This window comes from Ranitomeya imitator, chromosome 4 (assembly GCF_032444005.1).
Source record: "Ranitomeya imitator isolate aRanImi1 chromosome 4, aRanImi1.pri, whole genome shotgun sequence".
Classification (NCBI taxonomy): Eukaryota; Metazoa; Chordata; class Amphibia; order Anura; family Dendrobatidae; genus Ranitomeya; species Ranitomeya imitator.
The window spans coordinates 3,905,242-3,924,709 of NC_091285.1; the positions used below are offsets into that span (position 1 = coordinate 3,905,242).

Genomic DNA, 19,468 nt, shown 5'->3' on the forward strand with positions numbered 1-19,468 from the left:
TTTATTATCCTTATGTCTAATTTGGTTTTGGGTTAATATATTATAGTGATCCCCTTTGCGGTGAATTGCGACAATCATGTTATTCTTCCGATTTCATAGGATCCCATTTGCGGTCGGTAATGTGCAGAATTTTCACCTTATAGTAACGTAGTTAAATGGCGTAGCATACATGAATTTTGGATGCATTGTATTGGTAATAGATGATTCAACTTACTTATGGCGATTTTGTTTGCCGGGTTGATCTATGGCTGTGGTGCTGCATTTTTGATAGGTGGTGGTGTATTCTGTGGTGTGGATCATGCGGATTGACTATTCAGCGTCATGGTTACTTGGCAACCTGAATCATTTACGCCACTACCGCTCTTGCGCTCTCTATGTAGAGCCTTGGATGATCGGTGATTAAGCTCACGGCTGTTCGGCCGTTCTCTTGCAGTTGCGCACTAGCAGAAGGGCGTGTTTAAGATCATTGAATCCTTCGAGTCAGGAAAGCATCTTCGTCATTAGGAAACGTAGCAGTATGTCATCATTGATCCGGCGTTCCGGATGAGGCGCTGAGTATATGGAATAACTTTTAATTGTTATGGTTGCTTGGTAAGCTGAATCAGCTATATCACGATCGCTCTTGTGCTCTTTATACAGAGCTTTGGGCGATGGGTAACTATGATAGGCCGTTTGCTTGCAGTTGCGCATTATGCTGATGGGCGTGTTAGGGGAGCGTCATGGTTACTAGGCAACGTAGCGGTGCGTCATCACTGATCCGGCGCTCCGGATGTAATGCTGACATTTGTATTCACACGTGGTAATGCCGGAGAATGGATGATTGGCTGATGGTGTCTTAAATAGCCCTCCTTCCCCTCCCTACTATACGCCCCCAGAGGAAGAACATATCGAAACGCGCGTAGGGGTATATGCTGGTCTCGTGTGTGTGCATAGAGGTAATTATGGTCTTCTGCTTTACATCTTAGCTAGCCGAATATATGGTAGCATTGCCTGCTTTCTTAGTCATTAGTGTCATATAGAGGCTTTATTATGGTAGTAAGTCTTGACGTATTATTAGTCCATTCAAGCCTTATTGGCTGGCGTTCAAGTAAATTGTGCTAACACATGGACACGTTAATTGACTGAATGTCTTGCTTCAGGCTGACCTACAGATTTATAATTAAGCAACAACAACCAGAAATAAATTTATTTATATTTACCATACTAGTACCCAAGAGGGGTTGTTGTTTAGCTTATATGCACCGCACTTTAAACCAGACATTGGTTCGGAGGTATTTTTCCACATTATGAGATTGTATTATATGGATGTTTTTATTCCTTTTTTGTATAAATATATATTTTGAACTGTACATTGTTTGTGGTCTGGTTTTATCATCTGGCAGGCCCTGTGTGTTTATCATTGTGCTCAATGTGTTCTGTTAAATAATTTGGACTAATATGTATAAAAATATCACAATATATGTGTATATACTATAGCTTTATGCACTGTATAATGCTCTGGATGTTTATTCACTCTTGTTTTTTTTTTTTTATACAGTTTTTGAAACCAAAAAAAAAGCCAAGAGAAACTCCAGAGATGTCTCCACATAGATCAGCTCCCGTGGCGCCCCCTGTAGACCATCCTTACATCTTCCATGAAAAAAATAAACACAAGGATTGTGGGTAAATCATTTAATAATTGCAGCAGAAAACATTCACTCATTCTAGAAGTAACGATACAATATGGAGGGGAGGGTAGGAGAGGTGGACGAAGTGGGGGGAAAAAGAAGGAAGGTGGACGAGGCAGAGGGAGGAAGATGGTGGAAGGAAAAGGAAGATGGCGGTTGATGGAAGAGGCAGAAGAAGGTGGAAGAGGCAGGAGAAAATGGAGAAGGTGGAGAATGTGCAGGAAGATACTGGAAGAAGAGGAAGGTGGAAGAGGCAAAGACAACCTTTATGGTTCAGGATGATGAAAATGAGAAGAGAAAGGAGGAAAAGGGTGAAAGATGGTGGAATGTGGAAAAAGGCAGAGAAGTGAGGAGGAAAATGGTAGAATAGTGTTAAGAGTGGTGGAAGGCAGAGAAGAGTGGAGAAAGTGAAGGAAGATGGAAGACATTGGAGGAAGGTGCAAAGGGTGAAAGAAAGAGGAGGAAAAGGATGGGAGAGGAGTACGGAAAAGGCAGAAGATAGGCGATAGCGGGAAACCAGTATGGAGGACAGTGGCGAGTGATGGAGGACGACAGGGCGCGTCTGTCATGTCTCCTTGCTCTGCTCTGGGGCCATGAACTGCACTTTGGGCACAATGAGTCCCGAGTTGTTGCGTCTCATGGAGTTGGTGCGCCGCATAGAGTTGTTTCTCCTCATGGAGTTGCGCTTCCTCAGAGAGTTCTGGTGGGAGAGCTCGCTCTTCTGGAGAGTGTGTATCAATATGGAGGGCTTTTCATCCAGTTCGCGGGCGCTGCAGCGGGGAGTTGCCACTTTGGTTGTGTTACCAAATTTGGAATAGTCCACAGAGTAGACCTCTTCCTCCTCGGAGACAATGGGCATGAAGCGATGACCCCACAGGATCTCCTCAGTGACATACGAGGTTCTGGCCTGGGTGGTAATCCCTGTGGTCTCCACCACCCCCTCTAGAAGAACAATGACCTCCAGGTCCTGGGTGGACAGGTCGGAGGCGCAGATGTCATACAGGGGACTCCTCTTATCTATCACATGACTGATAATCAGCGGCGCCACCAGGAAGATGTTGTTGCTCTCTATGGCGTTGTCCACCGGGACATCGATCTGATGGATGGGGATGATCTCTCCTTCTGGCGTAACGGTCTTCCTGACCACCTGAATCCTCACAGATGCGCTAATAATCATGCTCTTACGCAGATCTCCGACCCGGAACATGAAGCAAAGCTTCCCGTTCCTCACGGCAATAACAGCATGGCGGCTGAAGATTAGGGTCTCGGCCCGACGGTGCGACTGTGTCGTCTTCATGAAGATACAGCCCAACATGATGGCGTTAACGATCAGACCCACAATGTTCTGCATGATCAGGAGGGAGATGGCGAGGGGGCACTCTTCTGTCATCATCCGCCCCCCAAAGCCAATGGTCACCTGCACCTCGATGGAGAAGAGGAACGCGGCAGTGAACGACCTGGAGGAGGGAAAACATGGTGGTCACTATGGATGTCACTGCCATTACGGGGACAGATCAGTCAGTTGTAGGTTGTATTGCAGCTAAAGGAAAAGCAGCTGTATTTAAATCATCTGATATAGGGAGTGAGCGAGTGGGGAGTGGTGTGCGCTCAGTGTGGTGTATGCTCAGTCCGGTGTGACCTCAGTCTGGTGTACGCTCAGTCCGGTGTACGCTCAGTCCGGTGTGACCTCAGTCCGGTGTACGCTCAGTGTGGTGTGACCTCAGTCCAGTGTGACCTCAGTCCGGGGTGCGCTGAGTCCGGTCACATGCGGTCACATGCATGCAGTCCTTGAGCAGCCGTGTGAGGGTGCAGACTGCTGTGCCAGATGTGAGGAACTGCATATAAATGAACAGCTGACAACACCGAGATCTATAGACAATGTGGAGAGGAGAGTGCGGATCACGGAGCAGGTGAGCGCTGAGGTAGAGGAGGGGTGGATGGTACCATGGAGCTGAAGGACACTGAGGCCGCCAGCTGGGTGACAGTGGGTGGGATAGAGGGAAGGAGGAGTCAAGGGAATAATACAAGAGGGAGGAGACGAGGGAATAATACAAGAGGGAGGAGACGAGGGAATAATACAAGAGGGAGGAAACATGGGGGAGGAGAGGAGGAAATAATACAAGAGGGAGGAGACGAGGGAATAATACAAGAGGGAGGAAACATGGGGGAGGAGACGAGGGAATAATACAAGAGGGAGGAGACGAGGGAATAATACAAGAGGGTGGAGACGAGGTAATAATCAAGAGGGAGGAGACGAGGGAATAATACAAGAGGGAGGAAACATGGGGGAGGAGACAAGGGAATAATACAAGAGGGAGGAGACAAGGGAATAATACAAGAGGGAGGAGACGAGGGAATAATACAAGAGGGAGGAGACGAGGAAATAATACAAGGAGGAGAGGAGGAACAAATACAAAATGGAGGAGAAAAAGAACTAAAACAAGAGGGAGGAAATAACACAAGAGGGAGGAGACTAGGAAATAATACAAACGGGAGGAAATGAGGAAATAATGCAAGAGAGAAAAGATGAGGAAATGACTCAAGAGGGAGGAGACGAGGAAATATGACAAGAGTGAGGAGGTGGCGAGGGATTTATACAACAGGGAAAAGGAGGTGAATAAATCATACAGGAGTGAGGAGAAAATACAAGAGCGAGGAAAGGATAAATAATACAAGAGGGAGGAGACAATAAAATAATACAAGATGGAGGAGACGAATAAATACTATAAGATGAGGAAATAATACTGAAGGAAAGTGTAAGGAAAATCACACACACACACAAGGGAGGAGCCGGGGGATACGGATATGCCCCCGCTGTCACCAATCTGTGGCAGAGCTTACAGTCACAGCTCTCTGGCGCCCCCCTTACCCTCAGGTCAGTCATGGAACTGTACCTATGATAAGTAGTCACCGGAGAGGCTGCCCTATCACATTCTGGTTATTGGGGCACTATGAGGTGAGGGCAGTATATATACCAGCAGTCCCAGGTCAGGAATATAGATATAAACCTCCGATCCATCACTGCCAGGATCCTCCAATAACACCAGGACGGTGTGCTGCCACCAGTTCCTCGTTAGATATAAGCCCGGTCCGTTAAGCTTATATCTGGTCAGAAACCAACCTCAGGTAGCGTATAAGTACTAGCCGGACTCACAGGTGTGAGAAATCGGGTTTCTAGATAAAAGAGCAGCCCAAAATTAATTGATATTTTAATTGCCAAAAGGCAAACTAGATAATACACATATATACAGAGTAATATACAGAGATTACAGCCAGAGGTACAGATAAAGGCCATGTGCACACGTTCAGTATTTTTCGCGTTTTTTTCACGTTTTTTCGCTATAAAAACGTGATAAAAATGCTTACATATGCCTCCTATTAATTACAGTGTATTCCGCATTTCTAGTGCAAATGTTGCTTTTGTTTCCGCGAAAAAAATCGCATTGCGGAAAAAAAAGCAACATGTTCATTAAAAATGCGGAATTCGGGATTCCGCACACCTAGGAGTGCATTGATCTGCTTACTTTCCGCATGGGGCTGTGCACACCATGCGGGAAGTAAGCAGATTATGTGCGGTTGGTACCCAGGGTGGAGGAGAGGAGACTCTCCTCCACGGACTGGGCACCATATAATTAGTAAAAAAAAAGAATTAAAATAAAAAATAGTCATATACTTACCCTCTGATGGCCCCGGAGTCCTCCCGCCTCTCATCAGTGCATGCTGCCGATTCTGTTCCTATAGATGGTCTGTGTGAAGGACCTGCGATGACGTCGCGGTCCTGTGATTGGTCGCGTGACCACGACGTCATCGAAGGTCCTGCACACACACACCATCTATAGGAATGGACGCCGCTGAGGAGATCGGCTGTCTGCAGGGTGAGTATAACCATTTTTTTAATATTTTTTATTATTTTTAAACATTCTATCTTTTACTATAGATGCGGCATAGGCTGCATCTATAGTAAAAAGTTGGTCACACTTGTCAAACACTGTGTTTGACAAGTGTGACCAACCTGTCAGTCAGTTTTCCAAGCGATGCTACAGATCGCTTGGAAAACTTTAGCATTCTGCAAGCTAATTACGCTTGCAAAACGCAAAAAAACACAAAAAAAACACAAAAAAAAAAAATGCGGATTTCTTGCAGAAAATTTCCAGTTTTCTTCAGGAAATTTCTGCAAGAAATCCTGACGTGTGCACATACCCAAGGGGAGGATACAGGTTGGGATAGCAGCTAGCCGTATGTGTCACGTTACCGGTTCTTATCACTTGTGGATGGAGGGAAGCTCTTGTATCCACAGGCGCTGTCTTAGCTCCTGGTAAGTCTCCACATGTGACGTGATGTGGCATCCATGGCAGAACAAAGATGGGGCTACAGGTGTGTAGCTAGCTTTTAACCCTTAGTGCGCCCCTCCCATATTTGCCACCGCCGCTCTGGGTTGGAGTGAATTCTCGTCATCGGGTTCATTGGGGCTGGACCGATACAGAGAGTCCAAATTTGGGTCGGCTAAGTGGTTCTGGAGAGCCGGTCTCGATAGCTCGGTATCGGGCACAGCTAGAGAAATATAAAACGCAAGGGTGTGTGCAGGGGGCTCCCAGGGTTCTGGTGGTACACTGGACTTAACCCTGAGATGCACAGTACTTTCATAATTCATCTCTAGATGTCAGTGCCAAAGAGTCTAGATGTTTCCCTTGATGTTGGCTGCCTTGCACACACAGGACAGCAGGGGGTCCTAGCTCTGTTCCTCCTTGCCTCCATTAACATTAGGCTTGTAATTTTCGGGCCATTTGGCAAAAAGTTCTGCTCTTTTGGGAATTGTGTACTTTTCCCAAGGGTGGGGGGTCTCACCCTTCAGGAGTAGAGGGAGATCTCTGGATAATCTATGGGGCCTGAATTCATAAATCCAAAATGGAGTCTTCCTTGTCCCTCACACCCCTGCTGTAGAGGGCGCTAGGGGGTATCACATTCCGCAACCTCCCCTTGCCGGGATAATCCGTCATCATTGCCATGGTCCCACCCCCTTTTGTGGCGAATGGCGAAATGGTATTGCTGGAGCGAGTCTCCAGCGTAGCAACCTCCCATTCGTCCCGGAGACCATGTGTAACCAGCTGAGGGGTTGTGGTCCATCTCCATGGTGATGTGGTGCCCGTATAAGTAGGACTGCAGACGCTGCAGGGCCCATACGATTGCCAGGCATTCCTTTTCCATCATGGAGTAGGCCACCTCCCTTGGCAAAAGCCTCCTGCTCAGATACAGGATGAGATGCTCTTGGCCCGTCGAGTTAACGTGACTGAGCACAGCATCGAGGCCATAGTCACCGGCGTCTGTCTGTACTATAAATAGCCGTTCAAAGTCAGAAGCTTGGTACTGGGAAGCTAGAGAGCAGTTTTGAGTGCCTGAGAAGCTGTCTCGCAGGGGACTGTCCAGTCAACTGCGACGGACAGCTTCTTCTTGGTGAGGTCCATCAGGGGCTTTGCCTGGTTACTATAGTACCCGGCGGTCCCCAGGAAGGACATCACCTGCTTCTTAGTCCTGGGGGTGGGCCAGGATGCAATGGCATCCACTTTCCCAGGCTCTGGCTTCAGAACACCCCGCCTACCCGGTGACCCAGGTAGAGGACCTTGCTCATGCCCAGATGGCATTTTTCCAGCTTGATGGTCAAACCTGCCCGTTGGATCCGCCCAAGCACCTGCGCCAGATGCTCTAGGTGATCCTCCCAGGAGGCAGTTAAGATGGCAATATCATCCAGGTACGCGGTCGCATACTCTTCAAGTCCCTTGAGCAGTGTGTTTACCATCCACTGAAAAGTGGCAGGGGCATTCTTCATGCCAAACGGCATCACAGTGGACTCGTACAGTCCAAAAGGAGTAATAAAGGCATAGCATTCCCATGCCTCACAGGTCAGGGGAATCTGCCAATATCCCCGGCTCAGATCCATGATGATCAGGTACTTGGCCCCGGCCAACTGGTCGAGCAGGTCATCGATGCGTGGTATGGGGAACGCATCGGTGACGGTCACAGCATTGAGCCCCCTGTAGCTCACGGAGGACCAGGTTGTTCGGTCCTTTTTGGAGACGAGGACCACGGGCGAAGCCCACGCGTTGCTGGACACTTGGATCACCCCCAGCTTCAGCATTTCATCAATCTCTTGGCGCATGTGCTGCTGCATCTTGAGAGAGACACAATATGCTGAACGCCGGATTGGGGGGTGATTACCGGTGTTCACGTCATGGCCGGCTGTCTATGTCCTTCCGGGCAGGCTGCTGAACAGCTCCCGGAAGTGGTGTAGGGTGACCCCTCAGCTGGGACTGTTGGTCCTCCGAGGGCTGGTTGCCAACCTTCACATCCTCAATGGATCCACCCGCCATAGCCTGGGTGAGCAGATCCAGGAGGGTTTCTGCTTCTCCTTCCTCGGAAAGGTTGCACAAGGGGAGGGTGCAGGCCTCCCACTAATGATGGGCCTTCATCATGTTCACATGGAAGGCATTCCTCCATCCACGGTTGTGGTCCATGGTGACCAGGTACATGACGGCGTTAATCTGCTTGGGCACGAAGTATGGGCCCTCCCAGGCCGCCTGAAGCTTGTTCTGTGGTACAGGGACCAGTACCCTCACCTTTTGACCCACCTGGTAGGTCCACAAGGATTCTGGTTGTACCAACGCTTCTGATCAGTCTAAGCTTGTGCCATATTGTCATGCACCAGCCTCGTCAAGGCCATCATCTTGTCCCGGAAGCGCACAACATACTCGATGACTGACACTCCAGGGGTGGCCAAGTCCTCTTCCCATGCCTCTTTCACCAGAGCCAGGGGCCCCTGCACACATCGCCCATACAGGAGCGCAAAGGGGGAGAAGCCTGTTGAACCTCCAGATAGGCGAATAACAGGTGTGGGAGGTACCGCTCCCAATCTCTCCCATTGGAATCGACCAACATCTTAAGTATCTGCTTCAAGGTGCCATTGAACTGCTCGCACAAGCCATTAGTCTGTAGGTCGTACGGGCTGCCCACCAGATGTGGTACATTTATTTTATTACAGAGGGACTCCATCAGCTGCGACATGAACTGGGTCCCTCGGTCGGTGAGCATTTGGCAGTAGCCACCTTCTCAGCCCGAATGGACGACAAAGCTACAGCTTCCGGGTACCGGGTGGCATAATCTACTACCGTCAGTATGAAGCGTTTCCCGGAGCGGCTGGGAATGGACAGCGGTCCACTGAGATCTACAGCTACCCTTTTGAAAGGCTCCTCAATGATGGGCAAAGTCACCAGTGGGCTTTGGGGCGCAGCCCTGCCTTCCCCACCCTCTGACAGGTGTCAAGCCAACGGCAGTAGGCAGCCACATCAGCCCCCATTTTAGGCCAGTAGAAATGCTGGGCTAGCCTGGCCTTGGTTTTAGCGATCCCAAAGTATCCGGCCATCGGATCTCATGTGCGATCCGCAACAATTCCGCCCTGAACGAATAAGGTACCACTAACTGTCGATCCCTGGGCCACACCTCCGGTGAACCCTGCTAGACTGTTACCCGGTACAGCAGTCCCTGGTCACAGACAACCCGCTCGCAGTCTGACTCCATGGGAGGCTGTGACACCTGTTCTTTAAGAGCTTTCAGGACGTCATCAGCTTCTAACGCTGCCTGAAACCCTTGACTAAACGTGGCCAGAATAGACAAAACTGTCACGTCCTCCGTCAGCTCCCCCGTCTCCTGGCCTCTGTCTGTCTGACTCGGCAGCCAGGACGGACTGCAGACACCCAGAGTACTGCAGGAGGGACACCAGACACCCCCGAGTACTGCAGGAGGGACGCCAAACACCCCCGAGTACCTCAGGATGGACTGCAGACACCCAGAGTACTGCAGGACGGATGGCAGAGACCCCCGAGTAGCACAGGATGGATGGCAGGCACCTCCGAGTACCGCAAGACGAATGGCAGACACCCCCCGAGTACCGCAGGATGGACGGCAGACACCCCCGAGTACCGCAGAACGGACTGCAGACACCCCCGAGTACCTCAGGATGGACTGCAGACACCCCCGAGTACCTCAGGACGGACTGCAGACACCCCCGAGTACCTCAGGACGGACTGCAGACACCCCCGAGTACCTCAGGACGGACTGCAGACACCCCCGAGTACCTCAGGACGGACTGCAGACACCCCCGAGTACCTCAGGATGGACTGCAGACACCCCCGAGTACCTCAGGATGGACAGCAGACACCCCCCCGAGTACCTCAGGACGGGCTGCAGACACCCCCCCTTCCCCCCGAGTACTGCAGGAGGGACGCCAGACACCCCCCGAGTACTGCAGGAGGGACGCCAGACACCCCCCCCGAGTACTGCAGGAGGGACGCCAGACACCCCCCGAGTACTGCAGGAGGGACGCCAGACACCCCCCGAGTACCGCAGGATGGACGGCAGACACCCCGAGTACCTCAGGATGGACTGCAGACACCCAGAGTACTGCAGGACGGATGGCAGAGACCCCCGAGTAGCACAGGATGGATGGCACGCACCTCCGAGTACCGCAAGACGAACGGCAGACACCCCCCGAGTACCGCAGGATGGACGGCAGACACCCCTGAGTACTGCAGGATGGATGGCAGACACCCCCGAGTACTGCAGGACACACGGCAGACATCTCCGAGTACCGCAGGATGGACGTCTTACACGAGGATCTCACATCACCTCATGACCTGGCGTCAACATGGCCGTGAGAGGGATCGGTCCTGTCAATGATGACTTCTGGACATCTGTCAGGTCAGCAGTCTTCCCCATGATTGTGGACCTATTAAAACAGACTAACATACCTTTATAAACACTTAGGAGCCTTTACAGGTGTTTATTCTTAATTATTCTAATTTACTGAGATAATGACTGTTGAGTTTTCATTGGCTGTAAGCCATAATCATCAACATTAACAGAAATAAACACATGAAATAGATCCCTCTGTGTGTAATGAGCCTATAGAATATATGAGTTTCACTTTTTGTATTGAAGAACTGAAATAAATTCACTTTTTGATGATATTTTCATTTTGTGAGAAGCCCCTGTATTTGAAATTGATTTAACAACTGAATGGTTATTAATGGAACATGCTGGCATTGGGGAACAGGTATCAGTGGGGAAACACAGGGTCAGCATTAGGTACCACAAGGGTCAGTATTGGGCCCTCTTCTTTTTTTACATATTTATTAACAACCTTGTAGAGGGCGTTCAGAGTAGAATTACGATATTTGCAGATGACACTAAACTCCTGTAAAGTAATGATACTCAACTGCAGAAGATGGCTCATAATCACATTGGGGGTTATTCAGATATAAAAGCGAAGGATGAGGGGTGATTTTATTGTAATGTAGAAATATATGAGGACTAGATGGTGGCCCGATTCTAACGCATGGGGTATTCTAGAATATGCATGTCCACATAGTATATTGCCCAGCCACGTAGTATATTGCCCAGCCACGTAGTATACTGCCCAGCTATGTAGTATATTGCCCAGCCACATAGTATATTGCCCAGCCACATAGTATATTGCCCAGCCACGTAGTATATTGCCCAGCCACATAGTATATTGCCCAGCTATGTAGTATATTGCCCAGCCACATACTATATTGCACAGCCACGTAGTATATTGCCCAGCCACGTAGTATATTGCCCAGCCACGTAGTATATTGCCCAGCCACATAGTATATTGCCCAGCCATGTAGTATACTGCCCAGCTATGTAGTATATTGCCCAGCCACATACTATATTGCACAGCCACATAGTATATTGCCCAGCCACGTAGTATATTGCCCAGCCACGTAGTATATTGCCCAACCACGTAGTATATTGCACAGCCACATACTATATTGCACAGCCACGTAGTATATTGCCCAGCTATGTAGTATATTGCCCAGCCACATAGTATATTGCCCAGCCACATAGTATATTGCCCAGCCACGTAGTATATTGCCCAGCCACGTAGTATACTGCCCAGCTATGTAGTATATTGCCCAGCCACATACTATATTGCACAGCCACGTAGTATATTGCCCAGCCACGTAGTATATTGCCCAGCCACGTAGTATATTGCCCAACCACGTAGTATATTGCCCAGCCACATACTATATTGCACAGCCACGTAGTATATTGCCCAGTCACGTAGTATATTGCCCAGCCACGTAGTATATTGCCCAGCTATGTAGTATATTTCCCAGCCACATACTATATTGCACAGCCACGTAGTATATTGCCCAGCCACGTAGTATATTGCACAGCCACGTAGTATATTGCCCAGCCACGTAGTATATTGCACAGCCACGTAGTATATTGCACAGCCACGTAGTATACTGCCCAGCTATGTAGTATATTGCCCAGCCACATAGTATATTGCCCAGCCACATAGTATATTGCCCAGCCACATACTATATTGCCCAGCCACGTAGTATATTGCCCAGCCACGTAGTATATTGCCTAGCCACGTAGTATATTGCCCAACCACGTAGTATATTGCCCAGCCACATACTATATTGCACAGCCACATACTATATTGCCCAGTCACGTAGTATATTGCCCAGCCACGTAGTATATTGCCCAGCCACGTAGTATATTGCCCAGCCACGTAGTATATTGCCCAGCCACGTAGTATACTGCCCAGCTATGTAGTATATTGCACAGCCACGTAGTATATTGCACAGCCACGTAGTATATTGCACAGCCACGTAGTATACTGCCCAGCTATGTAGTATATTGCCCAGCCACATAGTATATTGCCCAGCCACATACTATATTGCCCAGCCACGTAGTATATTGCCCAGCCACATAGTATATTGCCCAACCACGTAGTATATTGCCCAGCCACATACTATATTGCCCAGCCACATACTATATTGCACAGCCACGTAGTATATTGCCCAGTCACGTAGTATATTGCCCAGCCACGTAGTATATTGCCCAGCCACGTAGTATATTGCCCAGCCACGTAGTATACTGCCCAGCTATGTAGTATATTGCCCAGCCACATAGTATATTGCCCAGCCACGTAGTATACTGCCCAGCTATGTAGTATATTGCCCAGCCACATACTATATTGCACAGCCACGTAGTATATTGCCCAGCCACATAGTATATTGCCCAGCCACATAGTATATTGCCCAGCCACGTAGTATACTGCCCAGCTATGTAGTATATTGCCCAGCCACATACTATATTGCACAGCCACGTAGTATATTGCCCAGCCACGTAGTATATTGCCCAGCCACGTAGTATATTGCCCAACCACGTAGTATATTGCCCAGCCACATACTATATTGCACAGCCACGTAGTATATTGCCCAGTCACGTAGTATATTGCCCAGCCACGTAGTATATTGCCCAGCCACGTAGTATATTGCCCAGCTATGTAGTATATTTCCCAGCCACATACTATATTTCACAGCCACGTAGTATATTGCCCAGCCACGTAGTATATTGCACAGCCACGTAGTATATTGCCCAGCCACGTAGTATATTGCACAGCCACGTAGTATATTGCACAGCCACGTAGTATACTGCCCAGCTATGTAGTATATTGCCCAGCCACATAGTATATTGCCCAGCCACATAGTATATTGCCCAGCCACATACTATATTGCCCAGCCACGTAGTATATTGCCCAGCCACGTAGTATATTGCCCAGCCACGTAGTATATTGCACAGCCACGTAGTATACTGCCCAGCTATGTAGTATATTGCCCAGCCACATAGTATATTGCCCAGCCACATAGTATATTGCCCAGCCACATACTATATTGCCCAGCCACGTAGTATATTGCCCAGCCACGTAGTATATTGCCTAGCCACGTAGTATATTGCCCAACCACGTAGTATATTGCCCAGCCACATACTATATTGCACAGCTACATACTATATTGCCCAGTCACGTAGTATATTGCCCAGCCACGTAGTATATTGCCCAGCCACGTAGTATATTGCCCAGCCACGTAGTATATTGCCCAGCCACGTAGTATACTGCCCAGCTATGTAGTATATTGCACAGCCACGTAGTATATTGCACAGCCACGTAGTATATTGCACAGCCACGTAGTATACTGCCCAGCTATGTAGTATATTGCCCAGCCACATAGTATATTGCCCAGCCACATAGTATATTGCCCAGCCACATACTATATTGCCCAGCCACGTAGTATATTGCCCAGCCACGTAGTATATTGCCCAACCACGTAGTATATTGCCCAGCCACATACTATATTGCCCAGCCACATACTATATTGCACAGCCACGTAGTATATTGCCCAGTCACGTAGTATATTGCCCAGCCATGTAGTATATTGCCCAGCCACGTAGTATATTGCCCAGCCACGTAGTATACTGCCCAGCTATGTAGTATATTGCCCAGCCACATAGTATATTGCCCAGCCACGTAGTATACTGCCCAGCTATGTAGTATATTGCCCAGCCACATACTATATTGCACAGCCACGTAGTATATTGCCCAGCCACATAGTATATTGCCCAGCCACATAGTATATTGCCCAGCCACGTAGTATACTGCCCAGCTATGTAGTATATTGCCCAGCCACATACTATATTGCACAGCCACGTAGTATATTGCCCAGCCACGTAGTATATTGCCCAGCCACGTAGTATATTGCCCAACCACGTAGTATATTGCCCAGCCACATACTATATTGCACAGCCACGTAGTATATTGCCCAGTCACGTAGTATATTGCCCAGCCACGTAGTATATTGCCCAGCCACGTAGTATATTGCCCAGCTATGTAGTATATTTCCCAGCCACATACTATATTGCACAGCCACGTAGTATATTGCCCAGCCACATAGTATATTGCCCAGCCACGTAGTATATTGCACAGCCACGTAGTATACTGCCCAGCTATGTAGTATATTGCCCAGCCACATAGTATATTGCCCAGCCACATAGTATATTGCCCAGCCACATACTATATTGCCCAGCCACGTAGTATATTGCCCAGCCACGTAGTATATTGCCCAACCACGTAGTATATTGCCCAGCCACATACTATATTGCCCAGCCACATACTATATTGCACAGCCACGTAGTATATTGCCCAGTCACGTAGTATATTGCCCAGCCATGTAGTATATTGCCCAGCCACGTAGTATATTGCCCAGCCACGTAGTATACTGCCCAGCTATGTAGTATATTGCCCAGCCACATAGTATATTGCCCAGCCACGTAGTATACTGCCCAGCTATGTAGTATATTGCCCAGCCACATACTATATTGCACAGCCACGTAGTATATTGCCCAGCCACATAGTATATTGCCCAGCCACATAGTATATTGCCCAGCCACGTAGTATACTGCCCAGCTATGTAGTATATTGCCCAGCCACATACTATATTGCACAGCCACGTAGTATATTGCCCAGCCACGTAGTATATTGCCCAGCCACGTAGTATATTGCCCAACCACGTAGTATATTGCCCAGCCACATACTATATTGCACAGCCACGTAGTATATTGCCCAGTCACGTAGTATATTGCCCAGCCACGTAGTATATTGCCCAGCCACGTAGTATATTGCCCAGCTATGTAGTATATTTCCCAGCCACATACTATATTGCACAGCCACGTAGTATATTGCCCAGCCACGTAGTATATTGCCCAGCCACGTAGTATATTGCCCAGCCACGTAGTATATTGCACAGCCACGTAGTATATTGCACAGCCACGTAGTATATTGCACAGCCACGTAGTATATTGCACAGCCACGTAGTATATTGCACAGCCACGTAGTATATTGCACAGCCACGTAGTATATTGCACAGCCACGTAGTATATTGCCAGCCACGTAGTATATTGCACAGCCACGTAGTATATTGCCCAGTCACGTAGTATATTGCCCAGTCACGTAGTATATTGCCCAGCCACGTAGTATATTGCCCAGTCACGTAGTATATTGCCCAGTCACGTAGTATATTGCCCAGCCACGTAGTATATTGCCCAGCCACGTAGTATATTGCCCAGCCACGTAGTATATTGCCCAGCCACGTAGTATATTGCCTAGTCACGTAGTATATTGCCCAGCCACGTAGTATATTGCCCAGCCACGTAGTATATTGCCCAGCCACGTAGTATATTGCCCAGCCACGTAGTATATTGCCTAGTCACGTAGTATATTGCCCAGCCACGTAGTATATTGCCCAGCCACGTAGTATATTGCCCAGCCACGTAGTATATTGCCCAGTCACATAATATATTGCCCAGTTACGTAGTATATTGCCCAGTCACGTAGTATATTGCACAGTGACCGAGTATACAGCACAGAGCCATGTAGTATACAGACTTAAAATAAACATATACTCACGCTCCGTTGAAGTCCTGGCCCTGTGTGCGGTGCATCCAGCAACTTCCGGTCCCAGGGTTGGTATGGGCGCAGGACCTGTGATGAGGTCGCGGTCACATGACCATGACGTCATGGCAGGTCCTTGTCGCATACCATCTTTGCCACCAGACCCTGCCGCTTGCATGGAGCGGTCACCGGAGCGTCGCGAGGTGCGGGAAAGGCGCCGGAATGTGAGTATATAATGATTTTTTATTTTTTTTTTATTATTTTTAACATTAGATCTTTTTACTATTGGCAGTGCATAGGCAGCCTCAATAGTAAAAAGTTGGTCCCACAGGGTTATTAGCGGCGTTAACGGAGTGCGTTACACAGCGGCTTAGCGCGGTCCGTTACCGCCGGCATTAACCCTGTGTGAGCGCTGACTGGAGGGGAGTACGGAGCGGGCACTGACTGCGGGGAGGAAGGAGCGGCCATGTTGCCGCCGGACTGTGTCCGTCGCTGATTGGTCGTGGCAATGGTCGTGGGCGTTTTGCCACGACCAGTCAGCGACTTAGATTCCATGACAGACAGAGGCCGCGACCAATGAATATCCGTGACAGACAGACAGAAGGACAGACAGAAAGACGGAAGTGACCCTTAGACAATTATATAGTAGATGAGTACAGACATCTGTATAATGATCATTACACTAATGACTGCTAAGGGGACAAGGGGCATCCTCTACGCCTGGAAGAAAGAATCACAGACACAGATTCTCTACGGTAAGAGCAGTGAGACTATGGAACTCTCTGTGACGTGGGTTTACGATGGTTGATTCACTATCTAGACGTCTTTCTTGATAAATATAATATTCCAGGTCATGTGATGGGACGTGGAACCGGGGAACTCGTCTGCTCGCTGTGTGGAGTCAGGAAGCAATTTTCCCCTAATATGGAGCCATTAGTATTTGACCCAGGGGGTTTCTTGCTTCTTCTGGACCAACATGTGAGGTGATAGAATGAACTCGATGGTTTACGTCTACCTTCAACACTATGAAACTATGGATGTCGCTGTTATGGGGGCACTGAGGATGCTACTAGGACATCAGAGCAATACCCCTGCAGCCACCATTGCGTTCGGTCCGGACCCTGTGACTTCGCCCCTCTCCCTCCTTACTTGACATTGGCGACACACGGCTCCCGGGAGGTCGTGTTCTCAGTGATGTCCATGTCACCGTGAGCGAAGGCGACGAGCCACCAGATCATGGCGAACAGCAGCCAGCTGCACAGGAAGGACATGGTGAAGATGACCAGCGTGTGGCGCCACTTCAGGTCCACCAGGGTGGTGAAGACGTCCTGCAGGAAGCGGCCCTGTTCCCGGATGTTTTTGTGCGCCACGTTGCAAGCTCCATTCTTTGCTACAAATCGTGCTTTCCTCAGTTGGTCACGGATTCTTGGTTTCCGTAGATTTTCAGCAGCAATTCTGGCCAGAACATATTCCTCAGGGATTATACTTTTCCGGGCCAACATCCTGTCGGTGTCATAGTCCGTAATAATTTGTAATATACAAGGTGGGGGCGACGATGAGTCCTGCTACCTCCCGGGGGTCCGCACTAAAGGGGAAACGGAAAAGAGATCGATGAAGACCAAAAACATCAATGACATCACTGAGACGCCTATCCATCACTAGAGATCAGCGGTGACCTCACTGAGAATGCCTCCTATCCATCACCAGAGATCAGCGGTGACCTCACTGAGAATGTCTCCTATCCATCACCAGAGATCAGCGGTGACATCACTGAGAATGCCTCCTATCCATCACTAGAGATCAGCGGTGACCTCACTGAGAATGTCTCCTATCCATCACCAGAGATCAGCGGTGACCTCACTGAGAATGCCTCCTATCCATCACCAGAGATCAGCGGTGACATCACTGACAATGTCTCCTATCCATCACCAGAGATCAGCGGTGACATCACTGACAATGTCTCCTATCCATCACTAGAGATCAGAGGTGACATCACTGAGAATGCCTCCTATCCATCACCAGAGATCAGAGGTGACATCACTGAGAATGCCTCCTATCCATCACCAGAGATCAGCGGTGACATCACTGAGAATGCCTCCTATCCATCACCAGAGATCAGAGGTGACATCACTGAGAATGCCTCCTATCCATCACCAGAGATCAGCGGTGACATCACTGAGAATGTCTCCTATCCATCACCAGAGATCAGAGGTGACATCACTGAGAATGCCTCCTATCCATCACCAGAGATCAGCGGTGACATCACTGAGAATGCCTCCTATCCATCACCAGAGATCAGAGGTGACATCACTGAGAATGTCTCCTATCCATCACCAGAGATCAGAGGTGACATCACTGAGAATGTCTCCTATCCATCACCAGAGATCAGCGGTGACATCACTGAGAATGTCTCCTATCCATCACCAGAGATCAGCGGTGACATCACTGAGAATGCCTCCTATCCATCACCAGAGATCAGCGGTGACATCACTGAGAATGCCTCCTATCCATCACCAGAGATCAGAGGTGACATCACTGAGAATGTCTCCTATCCATCACCAGAGATCAGCGGTGACATCACTGAGAATGCCTCCTATCCATCACCAGAGATCAGAGGTGACATCACTGAGAATGTCTCCTATCCATCACCAGAGATCAGCGGTGACATCACTGAGAATGCCTCCTATCCATCACCAGAGATCAGAGGTGACATCCCTGAGAATGCCTCCTATCCATCACCAGAGATCAGAGGTGACATCACTGAGAATGTCTCCTATCCATCACCAGAGATCAGCGGTGACATCACTGAGAATGCCTCCTATCCATCACCAGAGATCAGAGGTGACATCACTGAGAATGTCTCCTATCCATCACCAGAGATCAGCGGTGACATCACTGAGAATGCCTCCTATCCATCACCAGAGATCAGAGGTGACATCACTGAGAATGTCTCCTATCCATCACCAGAGATCAGAGGTGACATCACTGAGAATATCTCCTATCCATCACCAGAGATCAGCGGTGACCTCACTGAGAATATCTCCTATCCATCACCAGAGATCAGCGGTGACATCACTGAGAATGTCTCCTATCCATCACCAGATATCAGAGGTGACATCACTGAGAATGCCTCCTATCCATCACCAGAGATCAGCAGTGACATCACTGAGAATGTCTCCTATCACCAGAGATCAGCGGTGACATCACTGAGAATGCCTCCTATCCATCACTAGAGATCAGCAGTGACATCACTGAGAATGTCTCCTATCCATCACTAGAGATCAGAGGTGACCTCACTGAGAATGCCTCCTATCCATCACCAGAGATCAGCGGTGACATCACTGAGAATGCCTCCTATCCATCACCAGAGATCAGCGGTGACATCACTGAGAATGCCTCCTATCCGTCACCAGAGATCAGCGGTGACATCACTGAGAATGCCTCCTATCCATCACCAGAGATCAGAGGTGACATCACTGAGAATGTC

At 48.8% G+C, this 19,468-nt stretch overlaps 1 protein-coding gene and 1 long non-coding RNA gene across 2 annotated transcripts in view; one reads left to right on the forward strand and one right to left on the reverse strand.

Annotated features, from left to right (window-relative positions):
* Nucleotides 1-526: 526 nt before the first annotated feature.
* Nucleotides 527-1,667, forward strand: LOC138674941 (uncharacterized). The gene is made up of 2 exons (XR_011320620.1): nt 527-935; nt 1,538-1,667. It is a non-coding gene; the product is annotated as an uncharacterized lncRNA (long non-coding RNA).
* KCNJ8 (potassium inwardly rectifying channel subfamily J member 8) overlaps nt 1,657-19,468 on the reverse strand; it is a 36,947-nt gene continuing 19,135 nt past the window's right edge. Inside the window, exons 2-3 of the mRNA XM_069762779.1 lie at nt 17,131-17,566; nt 1,657-3,124 (exon numbers count right to left, since the gene is read on the reverse strand). Of these exons, the coding sequence (XP_069618880.1) occupies nt 2,233-3,124; nt 17,131-17,483 (1,245 nt within the window). The 5' untranslated portion in view covers nt 17,484-17,566 and the 3' untranslated portion in view covers nt 1,657-2,232. The remainder of the gene's footprint in view (nt 3,125-17,130; nt 17,567-19,468) is intronic.